A 22730-nucleotide genomic window follows, 5' to 3' on the forward strand; every position below is an offset into this window, starting at 1 on the left:
TCTCAGGGTGGCGCAGACAAGCTTTGGTTTCCCGTCTGCTCCGCCCTAACAGGGGCGGTTTCTCCGTGCCCGAATTAATGGCTGCGCGCCTCTGAGAGAAGGCAGCTTTCGAGCCTCTCCCGCTGCCTAACAGACCAGTTTCTCCCCAGCTGGGGCTGGATTTCAGTGCAGACCGGAGGTTTTGTTTTTCTCCTGGACGAGAAATCTAGTCACTGGGAGGGCTGTGCTCAGCTTGGATGGGGCAGAGTCTCAGAATGGCGCAGACAAACTTGGTTTCCGTCCGCGCCGCCCTAAGAGGGTTGGTTTCTCCGTACCATAATCAATGGCTGCGCGCCTCTGAGAGAAGGCAGCTTTCGAGCCTCGTCCGCTGCCAAACAGACCAGTTTCTTCCCGACCGCAGCTGGATTTCAGAGCAGTCGGGAGGTTTTGTTTTTCTCCCAAATGAGAAAGCTAGCCACGCAGCGTCTGCTGCCCTTCCTCTCCGCGCTGTGAGCAAGCCTGCCGTGTATTCAGCCGCCCGCCCTTTCCACGCTCACGGATCTCTGCACCTCCACAGCTCCTGAGGCTCAGCATCCCCTCTCTTTTTTTCTCTAGTTGTAGGTTTTCCACTCTGCCAGCTTTCCGGTGGTTCTGGACAGTGTGCGCTCTGTTTTCCAGTTGTAGTTTCAAAATTGTTGTGGTAGGCAACAGTTAGGTGTTTACCTTATGCCGCCATCTTGGTTTCTCTCTCCATTCATAATTTTTATCTTTACTTTTTTCTTCTTTTTCCTCCTTTTAAATAATACCTTTCAGCATTTCATGTAATACTGGTTTGGTGGTGATGAATTCCTTTAGCTTTTTCTTATCTGTGAAGCTCTTTATCTGCCCTTCAATTCTGAATGATAACTTTGCTGGGTAGAGTAGTCTTGGTTGTAGGTTCTTGCTATTCATCACTTTGAATATTTCTTGCCACTCCCGTCTGGCCTGCATAGTTTCTGTTGAGAAATCAGCTGATAATCGTATGGGTGTTCCCTTGTAAGTAACTAACTGTTTTTCTCTTGCTGCTTGTAAGATTCTTTGTCTTTTGCCCTTGGCATTTTAATTATGATGTGTCTTGGTGTGGTCCTCTTTGGATTCTTTTTGTTTGGGGTTCTGTGTGCTTCCTGGACTTGTAAGTCTATTTCTTTTATCAGGTGGGGGAAGTTTTCTGTCATTATTTCTTCAAATAGGTTTTCAGCATCTTGCTCTCTCTTTTCTTCTGGGACCCCAAAAATTCGGATGCTGGTACACTTGAAGTTTTCCCAGAGGCTTCTTACACTATCTTCTACTTTCTGAATTCTCTTCTCTTCTTGCTTCTCTGGAGGCGTGTCCTTTGCCTCTTTGTATTCCAAATCTTTGACTTGATTCTTGCGTTCCTCTCGTCTGCTGCTGGGTCTCTGTATAATATTTTTATTTCAGTCAGTGTATGTTTCATTTCTAGTTGGACCTTTTTCATATCCTCGAGGGTCTCATTAAATTTATTGGCTTTTTCCATGAAATTCTTGAAAAACCTTATAACCGTGGTTTTGAACTCTATGTCTAGTCGTTTGTTCTCCTCCATTTCTTTTGTTTGGGATCTGTTTCCTTGCCTCCTCATTTTCATTTTTGCTGCTTCCCTGAGTTGGTAGGGTAGCTTTGTGTCCTATTGTGTCCTATTGGTTCAACGGGTCAGCCTCCCAGTTATCTGAAGTGGATGCTCTTGGTGCACCCCTTTTTAGACTGTGTGTATAGCCTTGTTGTAGTTAAGTCTTGATTGTTGTTGGTGTCACTGGGAGGAATTGACCTCCAGGCCAATTGGCTGTGAGGACCCGCTGTGTCTATAAAGGAAGAATTGCTGTGCTGGAAACACGTTTATGGGCCGGGACTTGTTGCAGTAGGGCTCACTGAGTCTGCCTCTTGAATATGTCCCATATGCGAGTTGTTGAAATCTGGTGTTGTCTCACACCAACCACTAGATGCCCTCGTTTCTGGATCTCCAATGGGGTGCAGGTCAGCTACTGTCTGAGGCCACTCAGCAGGAGTTACAGCAAAAACTGCAGTTTTCTCCTCTTTGTTTGGGTGGTTTTGGAGCAGCCTGACTGGAGCTGCAGTTTATTTGGTTAAGCTGCCACAGGGCAGGCCATTTATATGCACAAGCTGCTGTTTGGAGCCTGGGCGGGATTGTAGAATGTGCGGGGCGGGTCTCAGGGCGGGGAGGGGTCTCAGGGCGTCACTAGGCTAGGGCGTGGCAAACAGCAATGGCTGCTAGTCTGCCTTTTCTGCCTTTCCCATTTCCAAGTCCCTGTGTCCCGTGTTCCAGCGCAGTAAACACTGATTGCTGGGTGCACATCTGCAAGAAAGTCACTCTCACTTTCCGACACGATGGCCCAGAGTCCAGCTTCTCCCTGTAGGTGTCTGGGTCCCCTGCGCGTCCCCAGAAACTGGATTTCAGAGTGATTGGGACCTTATCTCCCTTCGGGTTAGGAAAAAAGCTTTGTGTCCCTTCGCCCGCCACCAGCCCGATTCACGCGCCTCCGTACCTCAGCCCTTCCGCGTTTGTTCTTTCTTTTTCCTTCTTAGTTGTAACTCTACCATTCAGCCAGCTTTCCTGTGGTTCTGGGTTGTAGACGCTTTGTCTTTTAGTTGTATTTTTGAAATTGTTGTGCGCAGCGGCAGTTTAGTTGTTTAACTTTGCCGCCATCTTGGTTCCTTTTTGCTGTTTGAAATTTTAACCCTGCTAATTGGCTTCTGTAAATTCTTGCTTGCTAAGACTACTCCCACTTCAGCTAGGCCATTAAAACTTCCCCAGACAAGGTTATCAGTGCTAGCGCCAGGCCAGGCCTCTGGTTGAGGTCTCAAGGCCAGCACATATGGGCTCTTTAAGAACTTGCAAAAGGGGCCAGAAAAACTCCATATTTGGGAGACAAAGAAGATAAAATCATATAAATAGGGAGAATTCCTGCATATTGGGGCACAGAATTTGAGATACATTTTCCTCTGGACCTGCTCATAATAAATGTAACTCCATCTCTCTAAGTATTGCTTTGTTCTTCTTTGGTTTTCTGTAACAATACTAAGGAATGTGTGTGTGCTGTTAGGAATGGTCCAGTAGTGAGGAGATAATGATGATGCAGGAGAGTTAGTGGTCTAAGGAATTAATTTATTGAGATATCAGGAGAGGGAGAAAATACAAAACACACTTCAGGGTATTTTAGGTTTTGCCTTAAATTGAAGGAGGGACTTTTGGGAGAATGGGCTGTTATGAGTAAAGTGGTATAAACACTCGTGTACAACTCTTTTTGCAAACATACGTGTTCATGTCTCTAGTGCATGGGTCCTCAAACTACGGCCCGCGGGCCACATGCGGGTGTTTTTGCCGTTTTGTTTTTTTACTTCAAAATAAGATATGTGCAGTGTGCATAGGAATTTGTTCATAGTTTTTTTAAAACTATAGTCCAGCCTTCCAACAGTCTGAACTGGCCCCCTGTTTAAAAAGTTTGAGGACCCCTGCTCTAGTGTAAATTCCAAAATGGAATTACTAGATTGCTGGAAACCAAGATTAACAGTAATTAATATAAATGTGAGGAGTCCACCAGAAGGCTGGATTTAGACTCCCCTTTGAAACTCACAGGGTGAATTTCCATTTTATGACCTACTGCTGACTCAATGGCCTAAAGCAAACACCCCCTAAAGCTGATAATCTTACTGTTTACTATAAACATTACCATTGTTATATCTTTTTGCAATCCTAAAAGGCAATTGTGTATTCTAGTAAATAAAAGCAGCTGGGTAAAGGAGACTCAGTGGAACTTGACTGCCCCAGTCCAGTTCGCCCATGCCGCCCTCCATAATAATTAAAATTAATCTTGTACTGTGTGTATCATTTGTACATCAGCTCTTTCTCCAAGCCTTTGAACCCGAAAGCCATGCTGACCATGGCTTTTCACACTAGGTCATATGTAGATTTATATTTAACTTTTTAAGAAACTGCCAGAGTTCTCTAAAGTGGTTGTGCATTCACCCTCCCTCCAGCTGTGTATGAGAGTCTACATGCTTCTTATTCTTTTTTTTTTCTTTTCAGTTTAAAAATTTCCTTTTCCATCACAACTTGTGGTCTTTTCATAGTGCCATGTCTTCTTGTACTCCAAGGATGATGGTAATGTTCTGACATTTTCTTCTGGATTCTGGAGTAAATCATTTGCAGAAATCTGCTCATCCTTTTATTCTTTTTTATACTGTTTTCTCTTGCTTTGCAATATGTTCATTAAGCTTCCTATGGGTTTCCTCTAATATGGAGCAGGTCAGGACCTGCCTACATTTGATACAGATACAGCGAATGACCTGCTTTTGGAACTGCTCTCTGTCAATGATATCAGTTTAAATAATATTCTAAAGTCTACCAATGAAGTGCAAATTCATACACAAAGGTCACGTTTAGGAAATAGTGGAGCATAGAGTGGCTACCACAGCAGAGATGATGTGAAATGCATTCTCCAACTTAATAAGCAAATACATCATATTTAAGCAAACATTTGGTCAATATACCAACATTGCTCTTTCCCTTGTAAGCCAATCTTTATGGACTAGTATGTGTCAGATGTTTTTCATTTAAGCCTCAAAATAATCTTGTAACATAGATATCGTTATGATTGTTGTTACAGAAATTAGGAATTGAAGCCTTAGAACATTAATTTGTTCAATGTTTTACAGCTAATACGTGACAGTGAGAGCTTTATCTAATTGTTCTAAGCTATTGCTACACAATCAAAAGCCAAGAACTAGAGATTAGGTGATGAATTTAACTCATAGAGACCAAACTCCCAGGAAATTTGAAAGCAAACACCTACCTTATTTTGCATGTCTGCTAAATTCTTAATTAATTGACTATACTATGTAACAAAAACTCTTGGCTATTTTTTCCTGATCTATTAGAGCTTTTCTGTTAAGGTAAAATAGCCAGTTTCCTGCCTTAGCACCTGTGACTATATCCAGGTATTACACAATCTCAGCGATTCAAGGCTTAAATTAGAATTTAAAAAAAAATACCTAATTCTTTTTAATTCATGTAAAATTAAGGAAAACTTCTACATTAGCATACCTATTTAAAATATTAATAAATCTCTTTGTGTTATTCTGTGTCTTACCAAGAAATTGCTTGGTATAAAGTTAACTGAGACTTGAGTTATTCCTGATCATCATTGTCAACAAGCAAACATCCCATGTTCTTGAATATCAGGAGGACAAGTGCATCAAGAATGGAAAATAAGTCCTTGTGCCCTACACCCACTTAAAAAGAAATTTATGTCCTAGCTGGTTTGGTTCTGCAGATAGAGCATTGACCTGCAATCAGAAGGGTCCCGGGTTCAATACCAGTCAAGGGCACATGCCCTGGTTGTGGACTCAATGCTCAGTAGGGTCATGCAGGAGGGAGCCAATCAATGATTGTTTCTCATCATTGATGTTTCTATCTCTCCCTCTCCCTTCCTCTCTGAAATCAATAAAAATACATTTTTTAAAAATTTAGTTCATTTACACACAATAGTAAAAGGTTCACAGTTGATACGCCTAGACATTTGGGTCTGATGCATACTTTCAATGTTAGTAGCACTGCACAAATTCAGAAAAAAAATCATTAAAAAAGAGGCACCCTTAATTTATCAGCCATTGAGAATGCCTTTCAGCCTAGCAAGCATCAGACTGCCCGTGGGAATGGAATCTTATTTTGTTAAACACTGCTTACAAGGAAAGTAAGTTCTTAACATAACATAACTCAGAGTTCTCGATGCTGGTATGAATTGAGTCTGCCCTTGCTATTGGCAAGGCCAAGTAATTTTCTTTTGAGACTGTATTTGTGAGGGCACATTTATTGAAAACTAAAAACATACAAATCCAAACTATTAAAGCCTTGCCAGAAGGACAAAAGAGAAAAAAAAAAAGAACTTCTTTAAATGAATCTCTAAAACATTAGAGAAGGACCTATCCTTTAAAGCAAGCATGTCAAACTCAAAGGCTAACACGGGCCAAATAAATGAGGCATGTGGGCCACGGGCCACGAGTTTGACATGCTTGCTTTAGAGCCTCTGACAGTAAATGCAGAGAATTGCTTTTAGAAGCTTAGTGACATCAAAACGTCTTCCTTTGCATATATCTTCTCACTGCTTCCACTCTCACTATTTTATTAGCTCAAGATATTGTTACCAGAAAAATAAAACTAATTTTTTAACATGGAAATGAAACCTGAAAATTAGTCACATTATAAAGTTATGCACTTAAGCAACCACTTATCCATGGCCCTAAAAGGTGAACTACTAACCTGTGCCCAGCCCAATTTTCACATCGTGTTTCAGCACTTCTAGCACATTGAGTAAGCCGCTGGTGAGCCTGCAGAGAGAGGAGACGGTCAGAACCAGGAGACCTATGTGGGCCCAACAAGAGCAGCACCCCAACAATAGTGATGGAGATGTCACATCAGCTCTAATGCTGACACACACACATTCATCAGATCAGAACAGCTGAGTCCTGGATAAAAACAGACCACAGAGGAGCTTAACTCCTGGCACAGAGGTTACTAGTAATCTTAGGAGGGTACAAAGAAGCAAGAGCAAAAACGGGAAGCAGGGGATCATTTACGAGGAAAAATAAATGAAGAAATGAAATCTTGCAATTAGTCCAAAAGTCTTACCGGTCTTTAATATTTTTTTAACCAACCCATCTTCCTATGTAAGGAAGTAGAAATGATAAAGCTTTGTCTTTCCTCTCCATCTCAGATAATTTGTTACCCTGAATGAGTAGTGACTTTCAAGAGCAAAGAAAGGGAGTATAACTGGAAAAGGGGGTGCGGGCTGGTGAGTCCAGGCCTGCCAGTTCAAATGAGGCCACTGAGGACAGCAGAGACTAGGAGAGATGGTTCCTGTGCTGAATTCTGCACCTCGTGGCCCTGAGCTTAATAGATATGCACCTTTCTAGAGGAACGAAGGAAAACTAAAGCGGTACTTAGAAGTCTGAGAAGATGCAAAGGTCAAAGTGGTCTGCTCAAAGACACACATGATTATAATTTTCAAAGCCGCATGTACACGCAATAAAACTCTCAAAGTTGTTGGAGAAAGAATAACAGTGGCCATGTAAACAGAAATGTATCCATAAAGAAATTTAACTTCAGACCTTAATTTGGATCACGTTTTAGTTTAGATGTTGTGTAACTAATGGAAAGGGTGTTAAACCGTTCCCCTCTCTGGCCACTAGATCATAATTATGATCACTAAGCTATATATGGGCAGAATTCCCTGTCATGCCTTACCACTCGATGTCTCAAATCTGGAAGCCTCTGGAACCTCTCAGAACACTCTAGAAATAAACTGCTGTGTTTCTTGTGCCTTCCCATGCTGCCACTGACATAGTATTTCATTCACGAGGTCCCTAGACTTCTAACTGCCGACACCTCCAACTCTTTGCTGAGGGCTCTCTTCAGCGAGTAGAGCCTGCTCTGCCCTGGTTTGGGGAAGGTCAGAAACTCCAGGAAATCAATGCCTCTTCACCCCGCCCACTTCTAAGCGGAAGCAGCTCTGTTCTGGGTTGACTAATATCAGAAAGGAGAGCGCCTTCCTGTATCTAATCCTGGACCATGAATTCTTAACCTAGCATCCATGGGTCAGCATCATGGGATCTATAAATTCCTTGATATTAGGTACAGCGTGTTTATATCTCTGGAATTTTTTTCCCCTGAAAATACACTTGTGAATATATAACCTTTCAAAATGTTAAGAACCAGTTATAAATAAAGCTTTTCCATTCTGGAGAACTATAATAGGGCAAGGTCGCTCTCACGTGAACTGGCATCCTGCCCGATCCAGTAGGTGACATACACCGTATGTAGGGTGTTGATTCCCAGTAGCACGGCATCATTTCTACTAGCGTGAGTGTTTCCAGCAGTTTGCACAACACAGAGTGATGGGAAGTGAGCACCTCTCCCTGGAACACCTGCGGGAGTATGTGCCTTTCAGGCCCTGCTGTCAGTTCTGAATGCTATTGGTTCTGAACTCTTTCTGGTATGTTTCCACTTTCCTGTTTTGCACAAACTCAGAAATTTTAAGAGACGTGGTGCTCTTCAAAGACATACTCTGCAAAAAATGCCCCTTTTTTTTCTCCTCAAACGCAAAGGTATGCGCCTATCTAGTTCTCGTCCCAATCAAACATAACTATAGAAGGGAGATACTGAAAGAATGACTCAGAAAACAAAGGATGCTGTTTTGCGACTCAAATGTTCATAATCTATCAAGTATTGCCTACTTACGATAAGTTAGAATTGGGACAATGTGAGATCGCTGCTCCTCGTTCCTTGAAAACATCCAGTTCTTCTGCGGAAAGGTAGCAGCCATGTGCCATCACTGTCTGGAGAGAAGAGCGTCCCGTGTGGGGTTTACCACTTAAAAATGCTTCAGTTAATCCTCACTCACAACAAGACAGTATAAGCACAGAGAGAAGCTGTGACACCTAGACCTGCTCGCATGTGCGTGAAGATGTCTGTCAGCATCTTCACAAGAACATTTATGATTACCTGTCTGTATAAAATCACTCAGTACAAGGCACATCTCAAAAAGGACTGTAAAGACATTGGATTACAAAAGTTTCAGCACATGTGTAGATTTTATCATTTTCTTCTTCTTTTTTTAATCTATAAAATAAGGAGGGTTGATCCAGGTCATCCACAGCATAGAACACCCATCCAGTTTGAAGATATTGTGATTCCTTCATCTCCACTTTAGAAAATAATCAAGTTACTTTCTCTTCTAAATCTAGTGGGCGTCTGGTGGGGCTGTGTTTGTTCCTATTCTAACCAGAGCTTTCCAGAAGTAAGCTTTCCTTTCTCAGCACATGGAAGCTGTGGGAGTGATCCTGGAAGGAGTTGTTCTTTAATTCTGCCCCACGTTAGATATAGGAACCATGGACTTGATGCATAACCGAACACACTTCCGTTACTTATTGCCTATATTTACATTTTCATAAAAATTAAGAAATGTAATATCTCATATGCATGAATTCAGAAGGTGAAATTGATCCAAGAAAGCAGGAACTGCACACATAAGAGACTTCCCTTCATTTTTAGGCTTGGTAATATTTGTGGGTTTTCCTGAATAAGGCTTTACTCTTTCAAAATTCCTTTGTCCTCAGTACAAAACCTGTATCTGATTAGCTTTCTTCTTTAGGAAGCATGGTTTGGTGGCCACATAATTATTATTAAAATATAATTTTCATAATCTCTGTGCAAAGCAAAGGAACATGCAAATTGAAGGTTAATGTATTAATCATATGGGAATATATGTTATGGAGGATGAAGATTAAGGTGCAGCATGTATAAGATTTATGCAGAATATTAGCCTTCCAAATTAGTCATAGCCACATCTCTGTTCACCACGTCCCTAAGAATTTATTTGCTGCCATAGCTAAGGCCAAGGCCAAGGCCAAGGGGTATCTTGTTATAATGAGGTCTCTGCTCACTCACATTAATTTTAATTAACTTAAAATGTTTAATTATAAATACAATACACACTCATAAAAGTAATATCCAAGTGTTTAAAAATACTAAGTAAAAATTCCTTCTACTTTATTCCTCTGGAAGAATAACCTTTAACATTCAATATGTGTCTTCCATGCAGTTTTTCTAGGTAAGCATGCACCCACACATATATACACAGACATCAATCTTGTAAGCCTGTATGCCTCATTCTTTGTGAATGTTGGATAAAATTATAATTATGTAAATTCTATCATCTAAACTATCCCCCATGAGAACCATTTTTTAATTTTCATATGTAATTAACATTCCTATTCATATTTCTTGCAGAATGGACCCTTAGATATGGTGTGCTATTTCAAAGAAATGTACAGTTACATTCTAATAAATGCTGACAAAATGTCCTTGGACCAAATGACATTCCCACACCCTCAAAGCCTTTAGATTTACCAGAATGAGAGTTCAGGCCCATTTTTTACTATGTACACACACACATATGCACACTCTGAGCTTTAGTCTGGGAAATGCACACATCATTGAAGTCTGAAGAGCACTACTGAGATCTTAGAATTTAGATATAGAAATACGAAGATGCGAAGATGGCGGCTGGCAGGACGGAGGTGAGGGAGAGGAAGTGAGTGTGTGAAGGTATGAAAGGAGAGTGTGTGGATGTATGTGGTGTGTGTGAGAGTGAATAAGGGACAGTTAAATCTTGCAGGAGCAGCAGGGGCTAGCTACCAGGCTCTTTTGGACAAAGAGAGACTATCACCGCTGCAGGCATTCCCCAGACTGGGGGACTCCAACACGGAGCCCACACCATCTTGAAGGGGAGAACGGCCTTTTCTAGAAACTCATCAACACCACCACCCAGACAGGCCTTGGAACTGTCCCGCGACCCAGCAGCCACTCCAGCCAAAATCCTGCTGCCCCACCCACAGACCCGCAGACCCTGGGATCTTCACCTCCAAAGGTACACTGCTCAGCAGCAGTGCCTCAATTATGAGGCTACACTGCCAGGGCCCTTCAGTGTGCCTCGCAGGCAAACATACCGCGGGTGCCCCTGTGAGACACCACTGGGAGTGAGCACCTAACCACCACAGGTGCAGCAGCAAAAGCTGAGTCTGCCCACCCCACAACTATAGAACTCTGGACACCACAGTAACGCCTTTCCAGAGTGCAGGCTCCCTGAGCCCCATCACCCCAACAGACGGTTCCTGGGTGCCACTGTGAGTCCCTGCTGGGCACGCGTGATTTCAATTAAGGGTGCAAGACAGCAAAAATTGGGACACTCCCCTCCATGGCGGCTGACTTCTAGACACGGGCGTTGTGCCTCTCAAGCTCACAGGCCTACATCAAGAGAACCCAAATAGCTCAAGTAGGGAGCTACACTAGATTACCAAGCCCAGGAGAACTGAGAGATTACACCAGTAGCACCATCCCCAAAAGAACCTGTGTAGCAAAGCAATTGGATCTACAATTAAAACATTACAGGAAAACATGGGAAGACAAAAAAGCAATCCCCAAAGGAAAGAAAAAGAGGAATCACCAGAAAGGGAGTTAAATGAAATTGAGGCTACCAGCATATCAGAGAAAGAATTCAGAGTAATGGTTATAAGGATGTTTAAATGGCTGGATGACAAATACACACAACTCAATGAGAATGATAAGGAGCTGATAAGAATGTCGCCAACATGAAAAGGAACCAAGAGGAGATTAAGAACGACATAGCTGCAATAAAGAACACAATGGAAGGCTTAGACAATAGACTAGAAGAGGCTGAGGACTGCATCAACGAATTAGAAGACAAGGTAGAAAAAAACACACAAACACAGCAGCAACTGGAAAGAATACTTAAAAAGCAAGAGGAGAGCTTAAGGGAGCTCTGGGACAAGACAAAATGAAACAATATTCGCATAATAGGGGTACAAGAAGGAGAGGAAGAGAAGCAAGGAATAGAAAACCTGTTTGAAGAAATAATGACAGAAAACTTCCCTGATATTGGCAAGGAAAAAAACATGCAAATTCAAGAAGCACATAGAGTCCCAAACAAGATGAACCCTAAAAGACTGACACCAAGACACATCATAATTAAATTGGTAAACACCAATGACAAAGTAAGAATCTTAAAGGCTGCCAAAGAGAGACAGAAAGTTACCTACAAGGGTTCTCCTATTAGAATATCAACGGATTTCTGCCAAGCAAGGGAATGAACCCAAGAATACTATACCCAGCAAGGCTATCATTCAAAATTAAAGGTGGAATCAGGAGCTTCACAGACAAAAAAGGGCTAAGAGAATTTATCACTACCAAGACAGCAATGCAAGAAATGCTAAAGGGACTGCTGTAAAAAGAAGAAAGAGAAAGGCAAGAAGAAACACAAACATTAAGGAAAAATATGACAACAAACATGTACTTGTCAATAATAACATTAAATGTAAATGTATTAAATTCACTAATCAAAAGACATATGGTAGCTGAATGGATAAAAAACATGACCCATATATTTGCTGTCTGCAGGAGACCCACCTCAGAACAAAGAATTCACACAGACTGAGAGTGAAGGGATGGAAAAACCTTTTTCAGGCAAATGGAAAAGAGAAAAAAGCTGGGGTTGTGATACTTATATCTGATACAATAGACCTCAAAGTAAAGACCATAACAAGAGCTAAGGAAGGCCACTACATAATACTAAAGGGAGCAATTCAAGAAGAAGATATAACTCTGGTAAACTATATGCACCCAATACAGGAGCACTCAAATACATAAAACAACTTCTGGAAGATATCCAGGGAGATATTGATAGCAATATAGTCATAGTAGGGGACTTTAATGCCCCACTGACACCACTGGATAAGTCAACTAAACAAAAAAATCAGCAAAGAAACAGCAATACTAAATGACACCCTAGATCAGATGGACTTAATGGACATCTTTAGAACATTTCACTGCAAAGCTACAGAATATACATTCTTCTCCAGTGCACATGGGTCATTTTCAAGGATAGACCACATATTAGGACACAGGCAAAGTTTCTTCAAATTCAAGAAGATAGAAATCATATCAAGCATCTTCTCAGATCACAATGGCATGAAACTGGAAATCAACTACAATAAAAATAATCCAAAAAAATCAAACACCTGGAGACTAAATAGTGTGTTATTAAACTATGACTGGGTTACCAGAGAGATCAAAGAATAAATAAAAAACATCATGGCAACAAATGACAATGAAAACACAATCCAATATCCATAGGACACAGAAAAAGCAGTCTTGAGAGGGAAGTTCATAGCTATACAAGCCTACTGCAAAAAAACAAGAAACAATGGTAATAAATTATCTAACCTTACAACTCAAAGAGTTAGAAAGAGGGCAACAAGAAAAGCCCAGTGTAAGCAGAAGGAAGGAAATAATAAAGATCAGAGCAAAGATAAATGACATAGAGACCAAAGAAACAATACAAAAGATCAACAAAACCAAGAGCTGGTTCTTTGAAAGGATAAACAAGATTGATAAACCTCTAGCCAGGCTAACCAAGAAGCAAAGAGAGAGGACCCAAATAACAAAATCAGAAATGAAAGAGGAGAAATAACAACAGACCCCACAGAAATACAAAGGATTGTTAAAAAATACTATGAACAACTCTATTCCAACAAACTGGACAACTTGGAGGAAATGGACATATTCCTAGAAAAATACAACCTTCCAAAACTCAACCAGGAAGAATCTAAACATCTCAATAGGCCAATAACTATGGAAGAAATTGAAGCAGTCATCAAAAAGCTTCCAGCAAACAAAAGCCAAGGGCCAGACAGCTTCACAGGGGAGTTTTACCAAACATTCAAGGAAGAACTAAAACCTATCCTCCTCAGACTATTCCAAAAAATTCAAGAGGAAGGAACACTTCCAAGCTCATTCTATGAAGCCAGCATCACCCTAATACCAAAACCAGATAAAGACAACACAATGAGAGAGAATTACAGACCAATATACCTCATGAACATAGATACCAAAATCCTCAACAAAATTCTAACAAATCGGATCCAGCAGTACATCAGAAAGATCATACACCATGACCAAGTAGGATTTATCCCAGGAGTGCAAGGATGGTACAATATCTGCAAGTCAATAAAGTGATATATTACATAAACAAATTGAGAGATAAAAAATCACATAGTCATATCAATTGATGCAGAAAAAGCATTTGACAAAATCCAACATCCATTTTTGATAAAAACTCTCAGCAAGGTGGGAATAGAAGGGTCATACCTCAACATAATAAAAGCCATATATGACAAACCCACAGCCAACATTCTACTCAATGGGCAAAAACTAAAACCATTTCCCCTAAGAACAGGAACAAGACAGGGATGCCCGCTTTCACCATTCCTGTTCAACATAGAACTGGAAGTACTAGCCATTGCGATTAGACAAGAAGAAGAAATAAAAGGCATCCAAATTGTAAAAGAAGAAGTAAAACTGTCCTTATTTGCAGATGACATGATACTGTACATAGAAAACCCTAAAGACTCCATCAAAAAATTATTAGACTTAATAAATAAATTTGGCAATGTAGCAGGATACAAAATTAATGCCAAGAAATCTATTATATTTCTATATACCAAAAGTGAACTTACAGAAAGAGAGACTAAGAAAACAATCCAATTTACCATTGCACCAAAAAAATTAAGATACCTGGGAATAAACTTAACTAAGGAGGTAAAAGATCTCTACTCAGAAAACGACAGGACACTGAAAAAAGAGATAGAGGAAGACATAAATAGATGAAAGACCATACCGTGTTCATGGACTGGTAGAATCAACATCATTAAAATGTACATACTACCCAAAGCAATCTATAGATTCAATGCACTCCTCATTAAAATACCAATGGCATATTTTACAGACCTAGAAAGAACTCTCCAAAAATTCATCTGGAATAAAAAAAGACCCCGAATAGCCACAGCCATCCTGAGAACGAAGAACAAAGTAGGTGGGATCTCAATACCAGATTTCAAGCTGTATTACAAGGCCATTGTTCTCAAAACAGCCTGGTACTGGCACAAAAACAGACATATAGATCAATGGAATAAAATAGAGAACCCCGATATCGACCCAAACCACTATGCTCAATTAATATTTGACAAAGGAGGCATGAACATACAATGGAGTCAAGACAATCTCTTCAATAAATGGTGTTGGGAAAATTGAACATATACATGCAAAAAAATGAAACTAGATCACCAACTTACACCATACACAAAAAATAAACTCAAAATGGATAAAGGACTTAAACATAAGACGGGAAACCATAAAAATACTAGAGGAATCCACAGTCAGCGAAATCTCAGACATATGCCGAAGCAATTTCTTCACCAATACCTCTCCTAGGGCAATGGAAACTAAAGAGAAAATAAACAAATGGGACTATATCAAAATAAAAAGCTTTTGCACAGCAAAAGAAACCATCAACAAAACATCAAGAAAGTCCACTGTATGGGAGAACATATTTGTAAATGTTATCACTGATAAAGGTTTAATCTCCAGCATTTACAGGGAACTTATACAACTTAATAAAAGGAAGATAAATGATCCAATAAAAAAATGGGCAATGGACCTAAATAGAAACTTTTTGAAAGAAGACTGAAGGAAGGCCAAGAGACATATGAAAACATGCTTAAAGTCACTAATTATCCGAGAGATGCAAATCAAAATGACAATGCGGTACCATCTCACACCTGTCAGAATGGCTATCATCAACAAATCAACAAACGACAAGTGCTGGTGAGGATGCGGGGAAAAAGGAATCCTCGTGCACTGCTGGTGAGAATGCAGACTGGTGCAGCCACTGTGGGGAACAGTAGGGAGTTTCCTCAAAAAACTAAAAATGGACCTCCCGTTTGACCCAGTAATACCACTTCTAGGAATATACCCCAAGAAACTAGAAACACCAATCAGAAAGGATATATGCACCCCTATGTTCATAGCAGTACAATTCACCATAGCTAAGATTTGAAAACAGCCTAGGTGCCCATCAGCAGATGACTGGATCAGAAAACTATGGTACATCTACACAATGGAATACTAAGCTGCTGTAAAAAGGAAGGAATTCTTACCATTTGCAGCAGTCTGGATGGAGCTGGAGAGCATTATGCTAAGTGAAATAAGCCAGTCAATGAAAGAAAAATACCACATGATCTCACTCATTTATGGATAATAAAGAACATTATAACCTGATGAACAAAAAGATAGATACGGAGGTAGTAAAGCATCAAACAGACTGTCAAATTACAGCAGGAAGGTTGGAGAGGGGTGGGGGAAATAAGAGATCAACTGAAGGACTTGTATGCATGCATATAAGCATGACCAATGGACACAAGACACTGGGGGGTGAGGGCATGTATGGGAGTGGGTGTGGGGGGAAAATTGGAAGATATGTACACATGCAATACCTTAATCAATAAAAAAAAAGAATGAAAAAAATTTAGATATATACGCCCAATTTGACACAGATCATGACATGAGATGCAACTTACCTTATTTGTCAGAAGATTGTTTTTATCATACACATCTGTATAGTTTTTATAAGTTGGGAATAACTTTTTCACAGCTTTAATTTCATCAGGATTTTCACTTATATGGCTCTACGAGAAAAGAAATAATATTTTCAATTTTTAAGGTAAAATGCCACTAGAAATTATACTTTCTACCCCAAAATGTTATGGATAGTTTCTACTTGTCTATGTGAGGGGCCACATAGAAAGACAATAAAGACTATACATGTGTTTTATTTGAAGTAATCATGTGACAAAGAACCTATGAATATAATGTTCTAGCATGTAATATTCTAACCCATGTAATATTCCAACAAGTTCTTTTCAAATTCCAAACTATAGTAAGAACAAACAAAAATAAAAAGTATTCCTTAAAGGGAGTTAAAAGCCTTGGCATTTGTGGCCACGTATTTCTTCTGCTGTTGTCCTTTAAGAAAAGAGGCCATCAATAGGACAGATGGCATCTTTCACTCATAAGAAAACTGGATTTGAATAAATAGAGCTGAATTTTAGTACAAGTTCTGACCCTAGTCATGGGTCTTAGGGAGAGTCAATTCTTTTATTTAGGCCTCCATTTCCTCATCTCTAAAATAAAAAGGTTTGGCTGGATAAGCAATTTTCCAACTTCTTTTAGCTTTGGCCATGTTGTTCTGATAAAATTCATCGAAATCCAGTATGTAAAAGGCATCAACAAATTGCCTCTAGAATGAAGCAGGATTGGGACTTTGGTACTCTGTTTCCATTCTGTCCCTTTTTTGGCTTCCAGAGTGAGTTCTTCTGCAGAAAACAATTGGAAAATGACAGAGCTAGACAATCCTGCAGTCACCAAGAAAGAGCCCGTGAAGACTCACATGCAAGCAAAACAAGTGAGTCCCGGCTCCCACACCAACCTCTCTCCAGGCACCACTAAACAGGAGAGCGCGTGAAGTGTTTCAGAGACAAACCTACCCCTAGCCTAACACAAAAGTCATTTCAGGCCAACTGGTGGTGAATATATATGATGGGAAATAACTCATGAGCAAGCTACCACTTCCAAGAATAGCAATGCCATTTCCCTCTCTCCATGAGTATAGCCAAATAAATCATAGAAAAAAAAAACAAACAGGAATATTCTAAAAAATGGTCTCCCACCCATGGGATGAACTCCATCCTTGTCCTCAAAGAAAGCCCAGACCACGAAGAAATGCAAGGGCACCAGAAGAAAGGACAACCAGATGATTTGTGTCATTTTGATAAATTTGAGTAAATACACATACAGACAGACATATACTCCAAGCAAGGATATACTTGCTTTTGCTGTGTGTTGATGGGGTTCAGTATATACTACCCCCAAATATGGCATCTTGGCATATTGAAAAATGCCATATTAAGGTAAAGGAGTTTGAGAATGGCAGAAGCAGGAAGGTCACTCTGATGCTTCTCTCACCCTTCCTTCCCCGAAACAGGTCATAAAACCCACATGAGAGAGGTGCCTGCCCTACACCTGGAGGAAAAAGAGCATCCTTATCTCTAATGGCAAAGGGAGCCAGAAGAAGCTGAACAAAAAGAGCTCGCTAAGTTTCCTACACTTAGCTCATACCCCTGACCCCATCATATTCCTCCACAACCGTGCATTCTTCATCAAACCTGTAATGTTCAAAAATACTCAGGTCTAACCATTTCTCTGGGTTTTCATTTTCTATGAAGGGTCCTGTGTCATGTAAAACTTACATTAAATACATTTGCATGCTTTCCTCCTGTGAATCTATCTTTGCATTTAGTTTTCAAACCCAAACAGGAACTCCAAGAAGGTTGAGAAAAAACATTTCCCTCCCCTACATCTGTGGAATTAAATAAAGAATTCAAATATACCAAGCTGCAACACTACCCTCCCCCCACACACACAAACAAACAGAAAGAGAAGGGGGCGCGCGCCCCTGGGTCAGGGTGAGGCCACGCGCACCTGGGTCCGGGTGAGGCCACGCGCCCCTGAGTCCGGGTGAGGCCGCGCCCCTGGGTCCGGGCGAGACCAAACCAGAGGGAGTCGGACCTGCATTACCACCATTTGTCCACCATCCAGAGCTGAAAAGTCAGTGCCGACATGTACATATAAGGAACTGGTGGACATTGAAATTGGGTCTCAAAAGAACTGTTGGTCCAGAGGGAAACTCACTATAGACTGATTCATTTGCCTGTCAGCATAACTATTATTGCTCGTCTCACATTCGGTTCTTATAAGAATATTTCTAGTAGCACATGATCTCACTCATCTAGGGGAAATGATGAACAACATAGCCTGATGAACAGGAACAGACCCAGAAACAGGGAGGCATCGATCGGACTGTCGGGCCTCAGAGGGAGGGGAGGGGAGGGTGGGGGGAGGGGGAAGAGATCAACCAAAGGACTTGTGTGCATGCATACGAGCCTAACCAATGGTTGAGGACAACAGGGGGGTGGGGGCATCCGTGGGGAGGGGTGTGGGATGGGAATGGGGGGATGAGGACAAATATGTGACACCTTAATCAATAAAGAAATTAAAAAAAAAGAAAGAGAAGGAGGAAAGATGAGAAAGGTGAATGAGACCTATTAAGATAAATCTTAAAAAACAACAACAAAAAAAAACCCTCCACCCTACAAATGATAAAGAATCAATGTGTTACCTTTCCCCTGACTTGCCCTTTGTTATAAGATAGTCAGCTCTTACCAGGGGAAATTTTAGTGCAGTATATAATGAAGCTTGGATGGAGGAAGGCGAGTTCCCAACTTCCAATTTTAACCCAGCTGAAAGCTTTAAAACATGTTTTATTCCTAATTTGCACCTGCTTAATGACAAAGTAATATATACTGTTTTTGTTCCTGGTTTTAAATTAAGAAACTTGGAACAAAGGGGCTTTTAAATGCATTTTGTAAGGTGGAAATGAGGTTCTGATTCCTTTTTAAATAATAGGTGGCTCCTTCAAAAATGAAGGGATCGAATGCTGAGAAAGCATCAAATGAAAGAGAAGCAGAAAAGAAATGCATTAAATGTATCCTACAGACAACAGGGAAGTCTGCCTCAGATCTTGCTTCATTACTTGTGATAGCCTCAACTCTGCAAGCCTGATCAGAGATGATTGAGAGGAAATGGAACTTCCGGTTTCTTTTATTTATTTATTTATTTATTTAAAATTTCTTTATTGATTAAGGTGACCCAGGGGCACTGACTTTTCAGCTCTGGATGGTGGACAAATGGTGGTAATGCAGGTCCGACTCCCTCTGGTTTGGTCTTGCCCAGACCCAGGGGCACGGCTTCACCTGGACTCAGGGGCGCGTGGCCTCACCCGGACCCAGGGGCACGTGGCTTCAGGGGACCCAGGTGCACATGGCCTCACTCGGACCCGGGACCCAGCCTCACCTGGATCCCGGGGCACACGGCCTCACCCGGACCTGGGATCCAGCTTCACCCGACCCAGGGGTGCGCAGCCTCACCCAGACCCGGGACCCAGCCTCACCCAGATCCAGGGGCATACGGCCTCACCTGGACCCGGGATCCAGCTTCAACCAGACCCAGGGGCGCGTGGCCTCACCCAGACCCAGGGGCATGTGGCCTCTCCCGGACTCAGGGGCGCGGCCTCACCCAGACCCGGGACCCAGCCTCACCCGGATCCAGGGGCACATGGCCTCTCCCAGACCCATGGGCGCGTGACCTCTCCCGGACCCGGGACTCAGCCTCACCCGGATCCAGGGGCGCATGGCCTCACCTGGACCCGGGATCCAGCTTCACCAGGATGCAGGGGTGCGTGGCCTCTCCCGGACCCAGGGGGGCGGCCTCACCCGGACCTGGGACCCAGCCTCACCCGGATCCCAGGGTGCACCGCCTCACCCGGACCCGGGATCCAGCTTCACCCGGACCCAGGGGTGCGCAGCCTCGCCCAGACCCGGGGGCGCGTGGCCTCACCCGGACCCGGAACCCAGCCTCACCCGGATCCAGGGGCGCACGGCCTCACCCGGACCCGGGATCCAGCTTCACCCAGACCCAGGGGCGCGTGGCCTTGCCCGGACCCAGGGGCGCATGGCCTCTCCAGGAACCAGGGGCGGAACTTCCGGTTTCTTAGCTGAAAAATTAAAGAATGGATTTAGGTGACGTCTGAAAGGACCTTCCCTGTCCCATAATGCTACACCTCTAGATCTCAGTAGAATTAGAGATTGCCAGCATGCAGGATAATGAGGAGCCTCGCAGGTCTGGCAGAAGCACAAAGAAGAGAAAAATACCCACCTGAATGTGCAAATCGCGGGTCTTCGCGATGTTTCCAAGTTCAGCCAGCATCGTCTCAGAGCAGGAAGGGGCAAAACGTGGTGTCACTATGGGCTTCACTTTAGAATACTGGAAATAGTAAAACCAGTGGGTAAGGAAACTATTGATACCCTGATGTGTAGCATACCCTGAATGCATATCTTACATCTGGGTAATTTTATGTCTTCATATTTTGGGACAGTACTCCTTTCTAGGAGTGGGTGGAAGTGCTGGGTTTCATGGAAATGGCTCATGGCTGAGGACAAAGGAGAGTATATTCTGTAGCACCAAGTTCAATGGAAGAAGAGCTTGTCCCAAATGATAGCCACCCCTGCTCACACCCACAGCAGGGCTCCGCCGAGGCCTGCACTGGTGGCCTCCATCAAGAGAAATGAGAGGCAGCAGGAGAACTTCTAAAGGAGAGATCTGGGAGACTAGAAGGGAGGCAGTGGCCTATTCCCCTTTCTATGTGCTGGCCATGGCATCCCCACGGACTGTTCCATAGCAGAACTGGCTCTGATGTCACCTGAAGTGAGGGTCTGAGCAGGAAAGAACTTATGGAGGGATGGAGAGAATAAGGGCCCACAAGACACCTAAGTCTCCCAAGATTAGATGGAAAGAAATTCCGAGGTTCCCTGTGGTTTCCAATCAGACCTCAAAAGATGGGAAGGGAAGGGTCTGGCAATTAAAGAGATGGCACCAGGGAGCCACGAGCCAGCCTGCTGGAGATGGAGGCAGAAAACAGCACTGCCTCCCTAGGCTCACCAACGCCGGGGCCTACAAAGGGGAGTGCCTGGCTGAGTGCCCGCAGGCCATGTGACATGCCACACATACATATGTGGACCAAGGCAGCCTGTGGCAGGGGCATCCGGGCTGGACACCACCTGTGTTTCAGATCAGATCCAACAGGCCACAGCCATTACCAGCATAGCCAGCAAACATCACGCTTCAATTTCCAGTTGCCACCAATCTGTCCACAGCCATGGAGCCCACCCCCACCTTCCCACAGAGCAGCCCCGTGAAATTAGACGGTCCCAAAGGAGAAGAAGAGAAAACCACCAAGAAGGCAAAAAAGGCTTGACCTCACTGAGCTGAGTTGACAGATCCTCTATGAAAACAACTTGAGGTTCTAGGAAAATACTTCTGCATGCATGGGGAGAAGCCAAATGCACCCAGATCATTCTCTGCCAAACAACTTAATAATGAATCCTACAACTAAGACAAAGGCAATCAAAAAACAAACTGGAAACAAGTTTACTTACGTTCTTTTGGAGCATTTCTGACACGAATCTGAAATAAGTCAACAAATGGGAAGTTAGAAAATTTAGGCATTAAAAAAAAATTTTTTTAAAGAGGTAAACATGAAATTCCCATGTCCTTGTTTCCCATGCAAACACTCTAACATTGCACACGTTTCACCACACTAATTAAAGATGAACAAGTAGTAATTACTCTGCTTTCTCATTTGCAGAGATGGGGTGCAAAATCACAGAGAAATACAATGTTGTCATCTAATGTCAACTGGGCTGTTCATGAGTATTCCCACAGCACTCAAGCTATTCTACCAGCTTAAGTTCGCGTTGGGGGAATATTGCGAAATGGGATACTCCAGGGATGTTAGAGTCCCTAAATCCTATGCACCTGGAGATACTAAGAAACTATGGGGCTCTCTACTCCTAATTTCCCTAAAGTGGAAGCTACTTGTTCACACAATATCACCCTTTATTTCCACTGGGATTCTGGCGTAAGGTAGAAGACAAAGGCTGTGAAACGGGTGGTGATGGGGGTGGCGATCTTACCAATTGTATCTGCAGGGATGGTGGTATCTGCATGACCCATACAATGATTAATTCTGCCCTGGCTGGGAATATTTATTAGCTAGGCTTCCTGTCTTCTGGAAGTCCTTTTTCCTTTGTTTCAGAATAAAATGTGAATTAAGGTTTACTATGACCACAAACACACATTCATAGAAAAGTTGAGCTGATGGCCAATGCTAAGGCGAAGGCGCACGCTTCCTTTTCTCTGGGGTAGGTAGTAGCTCCTGAGCCTCCCTTTGCAGAGGATACAGTTTAGGTGAAGGAGGTCTGGGGAATCAAGAAAAGCTGGACTTCTAAAATTTGCATTGGGATATGTTTGTTCTTGGGGAAGATTTAAGTCTAAAGAAATTTCTTCTATGTATATCTCTTGGGTGTTGAGTGTCATACAACACAATTCCTTGTCAAATCCTCAAGGCACCATGAAAAAGCCATTAAAGAAATGCAGAAAAAGTACTTATAGGATCAGTAGAATATGCCAATGTAAGATAAAGAGTTCAAACCCATGTTGCTCAAGAGTCAACTGTAACTTAAGGAGCAGTCCACACACACACTTAAAGCAAGTCCAACCTACAGGAGAAGACCAGATCTATAATAAAGGAGAG

The 22730-nt window shown here is 42.3% G+C and overlaps 1 protein-coding gene across 2 annotated transcripts in view; it reads right to left on the bottom strand.

Moving 5' to 3' along the window:
• The window catches only part of LOC307111047 (guanine deaminase-like), a 77355-nt gene that overhangs the window by 21657 nt on the left and 32968 nt on the right, over window positions 1-22730 (bottom strand). For both annotated transcript variants that reach the window (XM_079790742.1, XM_079790743.1), the window contains exons 6-10: window positions 21574-21601; window positions 20294-20401; window positions 16042-16149; window positions 8288-8385; window positions 6311-6378 (exon numbers count right to left, since the gene is read on the bottom strand). In XM_079790742.1, the coding sequence (XP_079646868.1) occupies window positions 6311-6378; window positions 8288-8385; window positions 16042-16149; window positions 20294-20401; window positions 21574-21601 (410 nt within the window). The remainder of the gene's footprint in view (window positions 1-6310; window positions 6379-8287; window positions 8386-16041; window positions 16150-20293; window positions 20402-21573; window positions 21602-22730) is intronic.

Source organism: Cnephaeus nilssonii, assembly GCF_951640355.1.
Source record: "Cnephaeus nilssonii genome assembly, chromosome: 14".
Taxonomy (NCBI): domain Eukaryota; kingdom Metazoa; phylum Chordata; class Mammalia; order Chiroptera; family Vespertilionidae; genus Cnephaeus; species Cnephaeus nilssonii.